This window comes from Drosophila arizonae, chromosome 3, assembly GCF_054131065.1.
Source record: "Drosophila arizonae isolate 15081-1271.41 chromosome 3, UAZ_ARI_1.0, whole genome shotgun sequence".
Classification (NCBI taxonomy): Eukaryota; Metazoa; Arthropoda; class Insecta; order Diptera; family Drosophilidae; genus Drosophila; species Drosophila arizonae.
Window position 1 is genome coordinate 26,790,001 of NC_142923.1, and position 16,678 is coordinate 26,806,678.

The window sequence follows — 16,678 nt, forward strand, 5'->3', positions numbered from 1 at the left end:
CTTACTTGGCCTTAACGTATTTACATAAAAACTAATGTATCTCGCCATGCATTTTAATATTAATCTATATTTAAGCTGAAAGCGAACAAAACAATAACAAAAGGCAACGGCAGATGGCTAAGGCGAGCAACAAACCGAGTCTCAGTCGCAAAAACTAATTTGTATGCGAAGAGGCGAAGTTTGTGTTGTCGCCAGAATCAACCCACTGTGTCAGTCCGTCTCTCCGTCTGTCTGCCTGTCTGTCCGACCACGTGTCAGTCGTATATTTGTTGGTCTACACCCGCGTCGGACGTTGCCAAAATGCGTAATATCACACTTGGGCGGTGGTGGAGTTGGTACTGAGACTGCCATCCCATCCCCCTACCCCGAGTTGGCCAAGTGAGCAACTGGATTTGGCTTGGCCGGGTGTCTGGTGGCTTTATGCTGGAAGTGTTGAAGCGCAGGTGACGGCGACAGGAAGAGCTATAGCTGCTGGGCATCTGCAGAGCCTAGGCAACAGTTCTCTCTTAGCAAAATATACTACCTAAAAACGTTTTATATGACCACAGACACACAGGCCAGACGGACGGACAAACTCAGACGGCTTTGGGCTTTGTGTAAATAAATTGAAGATTTGTTTTGACCAACTCAACAGAGTCTATTCATATATGTATGTATGTGTGTGTATTTACGTATATATATATGTGTGTGTATGCGAGTCTATCGATACTTGAGGCATCTGCCTTTCGAAACTGTCAACGTATGGGATAAAACAATTTTTATTCAGCATGTTTATTCATGGGAAAACTAATTTTTGCCAAATTAAATATATATTCGACAGCTGCCTGTAGTTTTGCCTCTTTTCCTATTGGCCATTCATTCCAAATGGCATTTTTATTGCCTGAAAATGCTTGAGGAATTCCAATACTTGATTTTAAAAAAGAAACCAAATTTAAATTCGTTTATTGGGCTTGATCTGTGGTTAAAGTCGATTCTTTTTTTAGTATTTAAGTTGAAATTATAACTCTAACAAATTGAATTTTAAGTATATCAATTTTAAAATGATTTTAAGAATATTATTTTAATTAAAATTAAATGTTCTTATGTAATATTTGAATCAATAATATAATAAATATTATGGCATCAATAAATACTTTAATAAAGTAATAAGAAAAACAACAAAATTTCGAAAAAGTAAAAAATAGTTTATTTCAATTTTAATGTCAAAAAAAAAGTTGGATGTGTGCAGTATAAATTTCTTTAAAATTCAATCTTTATATAAATAAAAAAATTGATTTTATTTCAGTTAAAATTATTTCTGCATATAAATTAATAACAAAAACATCGAATTACCTTAAATAAATTTATACTTAATATTCAATTTTATATAATTTTTCTTGATATTTTACTATTGAAAAAAAAATCAATATTAATTTTCATAAATTTTTGTCTACAAATATTTTTTATTTTAAAATATAATAGTCTAAAAATATTCTTGAGCTACGCTTCAAATGCGTATAATTATTAAAGACCTATAAAATTACATATATAATGAAAAAAAGAAGAAGCAATTTTAACTATATCTGATATCAAAGAGATTATTAGTATTCAGTTTGCGCCCTTCCACAACTTTCGTCTCTCGAGAATCACATTATAATTATATATATTTTATACAAAAATTTCAATAAAAACGACTGCTGAATTGAGTTGAGAAATTGAAAATCCTTTAAATTAAATAGTTAATGAGCTTTGCTTTTGCCTTAAATGCTGCTCAGGCCAACTGAATATTGGCATCGTTGTTGGCATTCATAAGCTGCTTAAATTTGATCCTTTGAGGCATTAAAGGCTCAATCTTTGGCAAACACACACATACGATGCCTGGCATAAATTATAACATTTTTTCATTTAATTAAAACAAATAATAATATAAATACAAAAAGAGAAAAAAAAATGGAAAAGTAAACAGTTTAAGACAGCCAAATAACGTTCATGTTGACGTTGACATGGTCGACAATAAAACGGATAACGATAATGAACGTAATGATGATGATAATGATTGGGATGGAAATGCCGACGAAGTAAACAAAACTAAAGGAGCAAGAAGAACAAAATAATCAAATCATTTGTAAAATAAAAGAAAATTACAATGAATTATATGTAATGTATTTACATGCACACACCCAAACACATACGCACACACAAGCACGCGCGCCCACGCTCGCTTTGCGTGCCACGCCCCGTTCATGTGCACGGAACGCCCAGCGAACTTTTGCCTGTGGCATTTAGCAGCATGTGACGCCCTTGTGTATGCTATTAAATTTTTATTATAAGCTTATAACAATTCGAAGAAATGAAAAGAACAAACAGCTCAAGCAGCACAGCAACAGCAGCAGCAGCATCGCAATTTATGCTCAAAAGTAATCGGGCAATACGCATTTTTCATAAGAGATTGATTCAGTCGGGGTATTTAAGGAATATGAGTATGACTAGAATATGTGAAGAGTTGAGGCAGCTTTTCGATTGCGAATACGACACAAAGAGAAATGAGAGAGACAGAGAGAGAGAGAGAGAGAGAGAGAGAGAGAGACAGACAGAGATAGAGTGATAGATAGACAGATATAGTTCTAAATAGATACAAAGAAAGAGGCTGACAGAGAGAAAGAGAGTGACACAGAGCAGAAAGAGACAGAGAGAGTGACGGAAAGAGAGAAATAGAGAGAAAGAGATCGACGGAGCTAGAAAGATACTCAAATTGATATGCTGAAATATGCACATCTTTAAAAACTTTCTAAGCAAAAACATTGAAATTCCTTAATCGATATCTATCGATAAATCACGAAAATAGCCACCATTTTGTATGCTAACATATTTAATGGGTATTTAAGCCGCGTTGACTTGTGATTGTGCAGGTCGCTGGAGCTGCATGTGCTTGGCTAAAATTCAAATTCAAACTCAAACGCGTTCTTTACATGTTTAAAGTGAGCAAATTGTGAAAAACGTCTGTTGTGCTTGTTGTTGTTGTTTTTCTCTCTCAGTTCTTTTATTTTGTTGGCCTGTAGGGATTTGTTGTTGCTTTGGTTGTATGGCATGCGGGTGTTGCTTTCTGCTTTGTAAGGGCGTGTTTTTTTCGCCCTCAATTTCATTTGCAATTGAATTTGGGATTATTTTTCATTTTTGCTGCGCATCTTGCAGAGGTCACAAGTGCCTCGAATTGGTGGCAAAGGAGCGGGTCGAATAGCCCGAGCCCAAAGCCCCCTCCCCGCCCTACCCAACTCGAGACATACAAAAGCCGCTTGCATGTCTGAGCGCCGTTTGTCTCTGACTGACGCTTGTTCTTCTTCTTCTTGTTTCTGCTGTTGCTGCTGCTGCTGCTGTTGTTGTTGTTGTGGTGGTGGAAATCCCCTTGGCAGTAGCATGTTCAGGAAGAGGGACAAACCCGAATGCCTCGGCCCCAGTCAGCAACGGGAAGTTGTAAAATTCATAAGTCGAGCGCGTGGCTTTTGTGCAATTGGAGCAACAAGAAACAAGAAGAAAGCCAAAGGCACAGAAAGTAGAAGAGAGAGAAATAAAAATGAAATATATAGAAAAAATCTTGTACAAGTGCAAGTTGCCTGAGCTTAGAAGTGGGTTGTCATAAAGGGGGGAGGAGGCTGGATTGAATTGGGTGTCGAAGCGACTGCGACTGGGAGAGATAACAGCAAAGTGCACTTTAATCTCTGTGAAGAAATCTCGGAGCGTTGCGACGCAGCATCAAAATATGATTGAAGTGTCGGTTGTGTGTGGTTAGCTCTTGGGTGTGCACAACCAACAACTGACTGTGCGTGTGTGTGTGTGTCAAGTAAAACGTATAAAAAAGCTAACGTTTGAGTGGCAGCGAAAAGGGTGCGAGAGAGAAAAAAGAATTGGAAAATGAAATGTGAAGTAAACTGCGCCAACAGCTGCTGATTGAAATGGCGCGAGTGCTGAGAGGCCAAGCACACACGAGCATACAGAAATGTCACACACACACACATAGAGAGACACCTACACAAATGTTAAGGTGGGCAAGGAGAAGGCGCTGCCATCTCGAGTACCACACTCAAAGGCAACAGCGCACACAGCATAAAGACCGAAAATCAGACAACATCTTGGGCAAAAGGATCCAGCTGATGCCTGACTGCCTGCGTCCAGGCAAACACATCAGATAAGCACGATTGAATGCAAGTCGCCCCCCTTCCCTCCCTCGCGCCTAAAAGACCAGCAGGAGCAGGAGCAGCAGCAGCAGGCGAGTAGAGTGATGGACGGGCTACAGATACAACAAAGCTGTCCTAAAAAGCAACCAAAAGAAAGTAAAGACGGTGCAACAACAACAACAACAGCAGCCCCAGCAAAAAGGTACAAAAAGTAGCCGGCAAAAAAAAAAAACGAAATAAAAAACGGGTCATTGGAGTAAGATGAGCGACCGCTCTTAAGCCAGAAAAAAAGCAGAAAAAAATCCTGCAGCAGCAGCAGCAGCAACGGCAGAGTCCTCCCTCCTTCAAATGGTAATGCCGCGGTGCACAAAGCGCTATACAATGAGCATACCGTTTTGCCCTAATCAAATCAAAATTCTAGACGACTAGGCAAAAGCCCTGTAAAGGGTGCAACTAACTGTAAAAGAGTTGTGCTTCATAGATTGGCACATTCGCCGGATCTCTGTTGTTTATTGAAGAACCTTCTCAGTTGGAGCATGGTTAGGTCATTATAGTAAATTGTTTTCAGCCTGATTACATTGTCAAGCCATTGTTTAATTTTAAGCTAGCTTGAATTTTACATTTACTGTAATTAAATTGTATTAAATATATAAATAAACAGTTTTTACTTTCGTCATTATCATTTGAATTGCTTATATGATATTTTTTAGGCCAATCGTTTTGTTATTATTATTATTTTTTATTTTAATAAAAAATTTATGATTTATTAAATTTGTTTAATTATTAAAAAAAATTTTTTTTTATTATTCTTTTCATTTAATTTTTGTATAATATATTAATGTAACGTAATCAATCATTTTTATATTTATGGTCATTATTTCAATGACTTTTTTATTTTTATTTATATTTTTTTTTACATACATATATATTTTTATTTTATTATAATTTTATATATAATAGTATTTGTTATAATGATTTTTCCGTTAACTATTTATTATTATGTATGTGTATTTTTTATCATTAATTTCTTTTTATTAGCACTTTAATAGTCATCGTTATTTAAATTTAAGTACATTTATGTAATTTTTATTAAAATAATAACTTGTTTATTTATTTTATTTATTACTGTTTGTCGCAATTTATATTATTCTTAAAAATTCAACTAGTTTGCATACATAAAAATACCCAAAGCAATATGTAAATAGAGGAATACCCTCAACAACAAATTGTGATTCACAATTTTTGTGGCAAGCAATTTTCAGCCCTAATCCTAAATGTAACAGAAATATATTAGAGTTTTCTCAGCGCACATTAGCATTGTTTCTAATCACATTCATGAAATGATTGCACAATAATTTCCTAGCTGAGTATACCCTGTGCAGCTGTAATGCTTAAAGGGCATAAAGCGAAGAGACAGAGAATTAAGGGAAGGATGCCTTTGAAATGCAAATTACACCCAAGAGAGAGCGAGAGAGTTGTTGAGGAGGAGTTGGGATGGGATGGAATGGAATGGAATGGGATGGGAGTCGAGTGCCAGTGCCGAGATGCAGCGGAAAAGAAAATGCGGAAACTGCGCGCTGTCGGATTCTTGGCTTGTCGAGTGTTATGTATTTAGTGGCTGCCGCTGCTGCCTCTGCCGCTGCCGCTGCTGCTGCTGCTGCTGCTGCTCCTCGAGCTCTTTAGCTCTTTAGCACCTGCCGTACAATTTGCGCTTTGGCATAGGTCTCGTTTTCATTGCTGTTGTTGTGGCTGTGCGAATGTGGCGTTGCCACACAGTCAACCAGCTGAAGCTGAAGCTGTAGCTGGCAACGCCGTGAACTCTGCACGCAAAGAAATAATAAAGACAAACAGTGCATTGTGCGTTGGCTTGAATAAAAAACAGTAGTAAAAGAAGAAGAAGAAGAAGAGAAGCTGTTGGCCAGGTAAGGGAAAACAGTGTAAAAGCATAATGATAATGGCAACAGCAGGAGCAGCAGGAGTAGAAGTAGTCATAACTCCCCCCCACAACTCCCGCTCTTCACACTTCTGTGTCCAACTTGACACAATAGCACGCGGCCAAATAAAAATTTATGGCACAGCTGAAAACTGCAATGTAGCCAGTGTGTACACACTGTGGCCCGAGTCCGAAATCCCATTTCAAATTGTGTGAGAGCGGGAGAGAGGGAGAGGGGGTGAGTGGTGCAGGAGGTCGTGGAAATCCGGGTGTAGTGGGCCGGCCGCACCGTAAAACTGGGTGGCCTGTTATGAGTTTTAACGGTTCGTTGAAGCCGGTCAGCGGCATTGGCGAGATGGAATTTAAGTAGAAACCAAAAATAAAAAAGAAGAAGAAGAAACGTACAAAAACACAAACAGAAAGAATAAAAAAAAAAAAATAAAATAAAAACTTTTAATGAAAAGTGCACTGAATTCTTAATACCCGTCCAGTCAAAAGCTCCTCTTTTTACTATTTTCACCACGGCGCACTTTCGATTATGCTCTTTAAAGTCAGGCATATACGCTGATTTAAGCACGTACGTTCGAATATATACATATATATATACTGATTATATATGCCTGCTTGCTTATATGTGATGCGCTATTGAGGTTGAGTAAACAAAGATTATTTCAAGAGCTATTTAAATATAATTCAGTGAGTGAAAGGCTTGAAATTCATAACTATTAATTGCTATCGATTGCGTACAGTCAATCAATTTTTAACATATTTCAAAAGGATTTTCTTCCGCGCAGATGCACGAAAAAGTTAAATCCTTTTGAGGTTTAATTAAAGAATTTTTTAAAATAAAAAAAATTTTTTTAAATAAAAATAAATTAATCTTTTTAAATAACAATAATGCTGGAGTGGTGGCGTCGCCGATAAGTACAAAGACCGGGTTGTAGTTTCCAGTCTTTATGTGTAGGATGGTAGCTGTTCAGATCGTATAAAAGTAATGTGACATATGTATGTTGTCATTACCAGGAGAGGCCAGTGACCAGTGGAGCGGAGGCGCGGGGCGCTAAGTACCGCGAACCAGTAGGAGAACTGGTGTAGGAGTTATGTTATTAACAGAATGCTGTTAATAGCATAACATGGTATGGTGTGGGAGGAGCAATTCTTGTTAATGGGATCTGGCATTAACAAATAATAAACATAATCGATTATTCAATTATCCAATTTAATAAATTGAAATCTGATCTGCAAAGACTCTTAGATTTTATATGATTTAAAAAATTTGATTATATTATTATTTTTTTTTTATTTTTATTCTTAGCTTTTTACTTCTCTTGTAATATTTTAAATATTACATAAAACTCATAAAGAATTTAATGTAATAGTATTTTTGAAGGCTTAAAAAAAAAAAATATATATATATATATATATATATATATATATATATATATATATATATATATATATATATATATATATATATATGTATATATAAATATGTATATATTTTGTAACGATAAATGTACTTGTCTACAATAAAGAGAAAAATATATAATTTTTGTTTCTAATTTGTTCACCTAACTGAAAATTTCTAAAATTTGTAAAATTATTTTAGTGTACTTTTTACTAAAAAGAAAAGCTTAAAAAGAAAATTTAAAATTGCTTACAGCATTAGAATTTTGTGTCTAGAGCACTTACCAGCCTCAAGTGCGCACAGATTAAAAATAATTTCATTTTTATAAAATATTTAGTTTTATTTTTTCTTTTGTATTCTTAATTCACTTAAAGTGACTTTGGGCTTTGTCTTACTGCCCCAGAGCGAACAGTGCGCCCATATTGCAGGCCAGATATGCAAAATGTATGTAAATGGGCAGAACCATAAAAAATGCGGGCAACTTTAAAAAACATAAAAGAAGGAAAAAGAAAAGATTTCTGAGTGCCTCAGTTGACAATTGCTGCTGTGTGGAAAACGCGTCAAGATAAAAGGAAAATTTATAAAATGGTAGGGGCGTGGCGAGGTGGGGCGGGGCGGGGCAGAAAGCAAAACGAAGGAGCCGCACAGCGTTTAAGCAATAAAACAATAAATTTTCATTACCGGACTCGTGGCTATTAACTGTTTCCGCTGGCCGAAAAAAGTAAATGCATTTAAACAGGCAGCAGGTTTAAATGTGTATAAAAATAAATAAAATACAAATTGCTATATATATATGTGTGTGTTTCATTTATTTATACATATGTATGTTACGTTTGAACTGCAGTGGATGCTGGAAAGTATGCAACACTTTTGTAATTTATTTTATTTCTGCCGGCTTTTTATTATTTTTTTGTTCTCCCATTTCAAACATTTGACTTTGGCATTTCACATTAAAAATTTTTATTCTTTTATATACGTTTTTTCCTTTTTTTTTTTAATACCTATTTTTGTACTATTTTCTCTTTATTCACCCGCACTTGGCATTTTCTCTGTGTCTGTGTGCTTTGCGCTTTAATTACATTTTCGTGGTTTTCATTTTGTGCACCATAAATAATTTCACCCATGCAATGCTGCGCTGCTTCTTCTACAGCTTTTTTTTCATTATACAGCTCTCTCTCTCTCTCTCTCTCTCTCTCTCTCTCTCTCTCTCTCTCTCTCTCTCTCTCTCTCTTTGTTTTTTAGTATTTCCATTTTTCTCTTCGCATAAAATGATTTGGCCCACGTCCAGAGTAGGTGAACACAAAACTAAATGTTGTTGTTGCCTTTTGCGGCTGCATCAGCATTAATTTGCTTAAAATGAAAACGTGCTTGAAAAAAGATTTTCTATATTCTTCCCTACTCCCTACTTGAAAAGTGAGTAAGGAAGGTGTATTGGGTCTTGACGGATGTGCGGAGCTAAGATACGATTTTATGTATATGCTATTTTGAAAGTTTCTGGGTTGCTGTATATCTTCGTACATCTTTTCGATAATAAATGGAATAATATAATAGTTAGTTTAATATTTACAACCAATCATTACTAAAATATCAAACCATCAAAACTAGTAAAAACAAAATATATATATAAGAGTTAATCACCAAAAAAATTTATATATATATATATGAGACAGTCGATTACAACCATCTCGAATGATGAGCTATTTTTTACATTTTTGAAGCTTCTCTCTCTCGTAACTCAACCTGAACTCCACATCAAGTCGACTATAATTTTTTATTTTCGTTTTTATTTTGTTCTTGCAGGTCACGTGGGCGGCTGTGGCATAACGGAGGAGGTCTCACAATGGATGGAGAATATACAAAATTCAGCGGTTGAGGAGCTGCCAGTGCCCATGTCAAAGGATGTCCAAAAGCTGCACCGGAAACAGCAACACAAAAAAGCAACGGCTGCCCAGCAACAACAACAACAGCAGCAGCAACAACAACAACAGCAACAGCAACAATATCCACCGAAGAAATACGCCAGCAGCGATGATGATTTCAAATTGCCACATCAGAAATATACAAAGGAAGCAAACTTGGGCGATGGCAACGGTGGATTCTATGATCCAGAGACCGGACGACGCTTGGGCACCACGGCCAATGTCGCCGAGTGGCGTCAACTGGTCCACGAGCGTGTGCGTCGCGCCAGTGGCAACGGCGGCGCTGGTGGCAACAATGCCGCGGCTAACGGTTCATCTGGCGCCGGACGCGGACGTGAGGATAACAAGAATACCTGCTCGCTGTATATACAAACAGATCCATTGATTTGGCGTCATATACGCGAGAGTATTGCTGATGTAAGTCTGACTACCGAAGCCACCAGTTGGTGGTGGGGGGTGTGGCTGAAGGCTGAAGGCTTGCTGCGTGGCAGCTGTGGAGTGGTCGTGGCCTGCCAGTTCGTGCGCCAAATTAAAACCGAAGCAGCAGCAGCAACAACAGAAACAACAACAACAGCAACAACAGTTTCTCTGTGCCTTAAACAACACAAAACAAAATCCATGAGTTTTGCAATTTTTTACGAGCGAATGCTTCACTTTTTGGCTCTCAAGCATAAAACAAAAGGCCCCAATTTTTCTGGATGATGCGCGGGCAATGCTTGAGGGTGTGCAAGCGAGACGACTGCATGGGGTGGAGGGGAGTACGCGGCGCGTAGTCAGTCCGACGCCATTTTTTGTTTCTGTTCGCTCAAAGAAATTGAGTGATGCGCTACGATAAGTGAAAATTGTTCTTTGGTTAGCTGAAAGTCAGCTTAGTTGCTGAAAAGTTGCTAGATTATTTTATGATTTTTTTTAAAGTCAAGCAAGTCTTGTTGCTAGTTGACAAGATTGTGGAATCTTAATGTAGAAATTTCACCACATAGACTTTTTATTTATTTTTTAATAAAATCAGATTCGGCGTTTGCGTAGAAGTTGATTATTTTTTTTTTTATAATTTTTAAATAAGTCAAGCACAGTTTTTTGTTAGTTGTCAAGATTATGGAAACTTAATGCAGAAATTTCACCACATAGACTTTTTATTTATTTTTAAATAAAATCAGATTCGGCGTTTGCGTAGAAGTTGATTTTTTTTATAATTTTTAAATAAGTCAAGCAAGTCATAGATTTACTAATGCTCTTTTCTTTTATTTTTATTTATTTATTTATTTTTTTTTTTTTAATAAAATCAGATTCAGTGTTTTCTTAAAAGTTGATTATTTTCCTATGATTTTTAAATAAGTCAACCACAATTTTTTGTTGGTTGTCAAGATTAAGAAATCTTAATGAAAAAATTTCGAGGCCTAGATTTATTCAATAAATGAATATTATTTTATTGTTTATTTGTTGAATTTTTGGTTTCTTTAAAGCTCAGAAAAGAAGTTATCTCACAAGAAAAGCTAGTTTAAAAATTTACAAATATAATGGAATACCTTTTTAGCATATCCTCAAATACTATAATAATATTTTAAATAATTTCTGAGCCATAAACACAGTTAGTGCGCATGGCATTTAAATTTAATCTCATAAAAATAGTTTATTTAAATTATTATCTGTAAAAGTATTTTTCAGATCCGCAAATGCGATCAAAACAAACTTTAAATGAAATGCCTTTCAGTTCAATAATTTGGAACATAATAGCCACTTAATTTATATTCCTGCCTACTCAAAGTATACTTAAGCATGCACACAGCACTTCATAATCAATTTACCTCAACTTGGCTTTCTAATAAATTTCGACCTGGCTTAATTAAATTTTCATATATAATTATTATCTTGAGTTAACAATAATCTCAAGTGTTTCGCACACATGAAATCATTTAGAGCACAATTCAAGCAGCCCTTAAGCATGGTTGGCCCCACACACAATTTGCCGAGCAACCTTATGAAGGGTGATTTTATTTTTTCTCCTTTCCTCTTTGCATTTCCTTGAAATTTTGCTTGAATTTCGCCTTTGCTTGGCGGCGTCTTCAAAGCAATCAACCAATCAGCTGACCTGCTTCGATATCTGCAGCGCATGCAATCAACCGTTATAGCCTGCGTGCCTCCGCTCTCTCTTGCTCTCTCTCTCTCTCTCTATTTTGCTCGACAATTCTTTTGCTCTACGCTTGCTCGTTCGCAAGCAATTCTTTTGCCTCACTTTATGTTTACGTTCATTTTTTTCGCATTGTACACGCTGTTGTTGTTCTTCCAGTTGTTGTTGTTGTTGTTGTTGTTGTTGTCGTCGTCGACGTCGACGTCAACATCCTCGTCAGATTCGTTTTGCAGCGCACCCGATCCCAACCCTCTGGCGATATGCTCAACCCGCTTGTCTTCGCTCACTCATTCACTCACTCGCTCACTCTCTCGCTCTGCCTCTCTCACTCTTCCCTCGCCGTTTTGCCTGTTTATTTGCAATGAGTTTTGCATAATTCGCGCATTTGTTTCGTTCGTCGCTGCGTTCGTGACGCGTTTTTATTGGCCTGTGCAATGAAATGAGAGGGTATATTGATTTGTATAACTGTGTGTGTGCATTTATTTATTTAGTAGATAGAGATCATATCATAAAGCTGGAATATAGCACACTGGCTACAGCGGCTTTTTGCTTATAGGGTGTAGATAATTAGGAATCAATATTAGCCACCGATTATAATATCTATTTATTGACTTAAATAATATAGCCCTGATCTATTAGAAACAACTACAAATATATTTCCAATTGTATTTTGCCATCTCAGGATTTTACTTTGAAATATATCAGTTTCTGATTTTGTAAATAAATCTTTTACATTTTCTTGGAACTACATTTCCCAGGGTATTTCAAGGCACATATCCCATTCAGTTGTTGGTTCTATTTACTCGCCTTTTGTCACTGAGCCCAGCGGCATTTTGATTTTGGAACCAAAAACTGCCGTTAGCGGTGCGCTGATAGACCGTGCCCCACGTGGCCCACACCGCACGGTTAAAAACCACGAAATCCCGCAAATCCACCCGCTCAACGCGCACGCGAATATATAAAAGCGAATAAAGTTCTGAAAAATATTCGACGGGTTTTTAGCTGAATTTGCATTTTTATACAAATATATTTGAAGAGTGCTTGTTGTGTGTGTGGGGTGTGTGTGGGTGTGGGTGTGGGTGTGTGCTGGGGCCCTGGGCAACAACAAACTGGGGAATGGGGTCGTTTGTTTGTCTGGCTGCTTTGTTTGCCACGCCCCTTGTTTGCTCAAAATGTCAAGCGCAGCGGCACTGCGGTTGAGATTTTTATTACGAGCGAGCGCGTCCGCTCGCGCCCAGAAGTCGACTGCATTGATTTTTATTTTTAATTTAATTTTTTCTTTGTACTTATTTGGTTAATTTTTGCTGATATATTTGTGTGTGTTTAAAATTAATTTGTGAAAATTTGGCGACTCCCTTTTCATGTTGACGCATATGCAGCACGATCGCGGTCGCAAGTACGAGATAGATGTGAAGACCCGGGAGGAAATCACTTCGCTGATTGCACATCATGTGACGGCCGTTAATTACATTTACCGCAACACAAAGTTCGATGGACGGACGGAGCATCGCAACATACGCTTTGAGGTGAGTGAACAGCAGCAGCAGCAGTAGCAGCAGCAGCAGCAGCTCAGCAGCGCCCCCTGCCGGTTGCCAATTGCCGAACAGAGCAGCGCTGGAAGGGTGGCTCCACATTCCACATCCCACTGCCCACAGGCAACAATGGCCACAGAACAAAGAGCGTGTCCCTGGACCAGGACCAGGACCAGGACCAGAGCAGCAGCAGCTCCAGCAACCAGGACAACCTCATCAGGGTTGTAAAGAGAAGCGTTTAAGCGCAGACAGCCCCAATAATTATGCGTGAAACGAGTTGCGCTGACGCCAGCGCCGAGTTAAGATGGGTTTTAGTATAATAAACTTTAAAGTCAAGGGCCTTTAAGCTGAAAGGATTGATATTTTGTATAGATGGAATACAATTTCGATAGTGAAACGAAATGGAATTGTAAAATTCTATAGTTTGAGTTAAGTTAGGTTCTCACTTCTGAGGTTCAGGTGTGTAAATTGTCTATTTTATATTAATGGAACATCCTAAAATATTTGAGTGAGTTTTTTGATAGAAGTACTATATAATACTATACAAACTATACAAACTTAAGCTGCAAATAATTCAGTTATAGTATTTTATATGGCTTTAAGGGAAGAACTAAATATTTTTGAGCACTTTACGAGTTGAATATAGATTTATAGATTTGTACTCATTGTCTGGTCTTATATTTTTAGTCGTCGCCTAGATTCGTATTCGTGAGGGATAGGATTAACTATTGGTACAGAAGCTATATAGTACACATAGAGAACGTAGTAAAAGTGCAAAACTTTAAAAATTATTGATTGAGCTAGGTTCAAATTAAAACTAATCTAAGGAAAGATAGTAATATGTTATAAGGGAAATGAATTGTGAATGGAACAAATAAAACTTAATTATATTTTTATTTCTAATTGACATATTGGAACTATTTAATTTATTAAACTGTAATCTCCCAAATTCTTCTCCAGGTGCAACGCATTAAAATCGACGACGATTCCGCCTGTCGCAATTCTTACAATGGGCCACACAATGCATTTTGTAACGAGCACATGGATGTGTCGAACTTCTTGAATCTCCACTCGCTAGAGGATCACTCAGACTTTTGTCTAGCCTATGTATTTACCTACAGGTAATAAAATAGTAAAATATTTTACTTTTTATCGAACTTAATCGTCTCTCTTCCCATCCTGCAGAGATTTTACGGGCGGCACTTTGGGCCTGGCCTGGGTGGCCAGCGCGTCGGGCGCCTCGGGCGGCATTTGCGAGAAGTACAAAACCTACACGGAAACTGTGGGCGGCCAGTACCAGAGCACCAAGCGCTCCTTGAACACGGGCATCATCACCTTTGTCAACTACAACAGTCGCGTCCCACCAAAGGTGTCGCAGCTGACGCTGGCCCATGAGATTGGACACAATTTTGGATCACCGGTAAGTGGATGGAGGCGTAGGGGGTGGGAATGCATACGGTGTAAGTTTTTTTATTGTTTGCTAATTACAGAATTTCTTCATAGGAATGATTTAGATTTATTCCGCATTCCATTAATTTTTTTTAGTTAAATTATATTTTATTATACCTTTTATTTTATTTATTGTTTTACCGATTTTATTTTAATTTTTTTTATTGTTTGCTAATTCCAGAATTTCTTAATAGGAATGATTTAGATTTATTCCGCATTCCATTAATTTTTTTTAGTTAAATTATATTTTATTATACCTTTTATTTTATTTATTGTTTTACCGATTTTATTATAACTTAGTATTAATGTAATTTATTTTTATTTACAGAATTTCATTTCATTGTGTCAGCAAATTTATTTTTATTTATGTTATACATTTTAAGAGATTCCCTACTTTAAACTAGCTTAGTTCCATTATATTTAATTTCATAGTTTGCTTAAATTTATAGACAAAATTCATGTTCTATTCCATTGTTCCGCTTTACATTTCACGTAAGATTGTGCAAAAATGCATACTCATGCATGACAAATGCATATGGAATTAAGTGTTTCATTCCACCATTCCTCACTAAATGACCATCTAAGGAACCTTCCACGTTCTACATTATATTATATTCTCAGTTAGCACAAAAATGTCTTAGGATCCATTGCGCATAATCATTTAATGCCATATTAAGTGTTTCATTCCATTATTCCAACGCGAATTAATCGATTGTCATCTGCTCCACAGCACGACTACCCACAAGAATGCCGTCCCAGTGGACCCAACGGCAACTTCATAATGTTTGCCAGCGCCACCTCTGGCGATCGGCCCAACAATTCGAAATTCTCACCCTGTTCCATACGCAACATTTCCAATGTGCTGGATGTGCTGGTGGGCAATACGAAACGCGACTGCTTCAAGGCATCGGAGGGCGCCTTCTGCGGCAACAAGATCGTGGAGTCGGGCGAGGAGTGCGACTGTGGCTTCAACGAGGAGGAGTGCAAAGACAATTGCTGCTATCCGCGCCTGATCAGCGAATACGATCAGTCGCTCAACTCGAGTGCGAAGGGCTGCAGGCGTCGCGCCAAGACGCAGTGCTCGCCGTCGCAGGGCCCGTGCTGCCTGGCCAACTCCTGCGCGTTTGTGCCCTCGCACTTCCACCAGAAGTGCAAGGAGGAGACGGAGTGCAGCTGGTCGAGCACCTGCAATGGCACCACGGCCGAGTGCCCCGAGCCCCGGCACCGCGATGACAAAACGATGTGCAACAACGGCACCGCCCTGTGCATACGCGGCGAGTGCAGTGGATCGCCCTGTTTGCTCTGGAATATGACCAAATGCTTCCTCACCTCGACGACGCTGCCGCACGTGGACAAGCGCAAGCTCTGCGAGCTCGCCTGCCAGGATGGCAACGATACGTCCACCTGTCGCAGCACCAGTGAATTCGCTGCCGAATACAACATCCAACCGGGTGGCATCAGCCTGCAGCCGGGCTCACCCTGCGACAACTTCCAGGGCTACTGCGATGTGTTCCTCAAGTGTCGCGCCGTCGACGCGGACGGACCGCTAGTGCGGCTCAAGAATCTGCTGCTCAATCGGGAAACCCTGCTCACCGTCACCGAGTGGGTCACCGGCAACTGGTATCTGGTGGTGCTCATTGGCGTCGGCTTCATCGTCGTCCTGGGCGCATTCATCAAATGCTGCGCCGTGCACACGCCCAGCTCCAATCCGAAGAAGCGCCGGGCTCGACGCATCAGCGAAACGCTGCGTGCCCCAATGAATACGCTGCGTCGCATGGTAAATTTCGCTTGAGTTTGAACTACCGTTATGCTCGTTCATCTAGTGCAAAGGGGCATACCCAGTGGCCAGTGTGAAATGTTTCCGTCTGCATGTCCTGAGCTCGAGCTGCCTTATCTAGATGCTTGCAATTGGATACATTTACACTCCAGTATATGGGGATATAGGTTATATATAGTTCTATATAAAATGCAAAGAGTTGGTCTCAAGGAGTAGCGAATTTTCACCTCTATTTTATCTCTATCTATCCATCTATTCATTCACTGTCTATTTATTTATTTTCCACCTACCCATATTACCACATATATCATTCTGCATATGTCTACGAAGTGTATTTATCTATCTTCTACCTGTTATGTGATATTATCGCTAGAGACTTAA

The 16,678-nt window shown here is 38.3% G+C and overlaps 1 protein-coding gene and 1 long non-coding RNA gene across 5 annotated transcripts in view; both read left to right on the forward strand.

Moving 5' to 3' along the window:
* The window catches only part of LOC149269976 (uncharacterized), a 23,985-nt gene extending 19,623 nt beyond the window's left edge, over window positions 1-4,362 (forward strand). Inside the window, exon 2 of the long non-coding RNA XR_016268921.1 lies at window positions 1-4,362. This exon is cut by the window's left edge and continues 6,389 nt beyond it. This is a non-coding gene — a long non-coding RNA (uncharacterized LOC149269976).
* kuz (zinc-dependent metalloprotease kuz) overlaps window positions 1-16,678 on the forward strand; it is a 187,551-nt gene that overhangs the window by 166,093 nt on the left and 4,780 nt on the right. For all 4 annotated transcript variants that reach the window (XR_016268913.1, XR_016268914.1, XM_089463488.1 and 1 more), the window contains exons 6-10: window positions 9,293-9,828; window positions 12,919-13,065; window positions 14,032-14,192; window positions 14,257-14,491; window positions 15,251-16,297. Coding sequence is in view for 2 of the 4 variants with exons in the window: in XM_089463488.1 (XP_089319614.1) it covers window positions 9,293-9,828; window positions 12,919-13,065; window positions 14,032-14,192; window positions 14,257-14,491; window positions 15,251-16,297 (2,126 nt within the window). In the remaining 2 variants the exon portion in view is untranslated. The remainder of the gene's footprint in view (window positions 1-9,292; window positions 9,829-12,918; window positions 13,066-14,031; window positions 14,193-14,256; window positions 14,492-15,250; window positions 16,298-16,678) is intronic.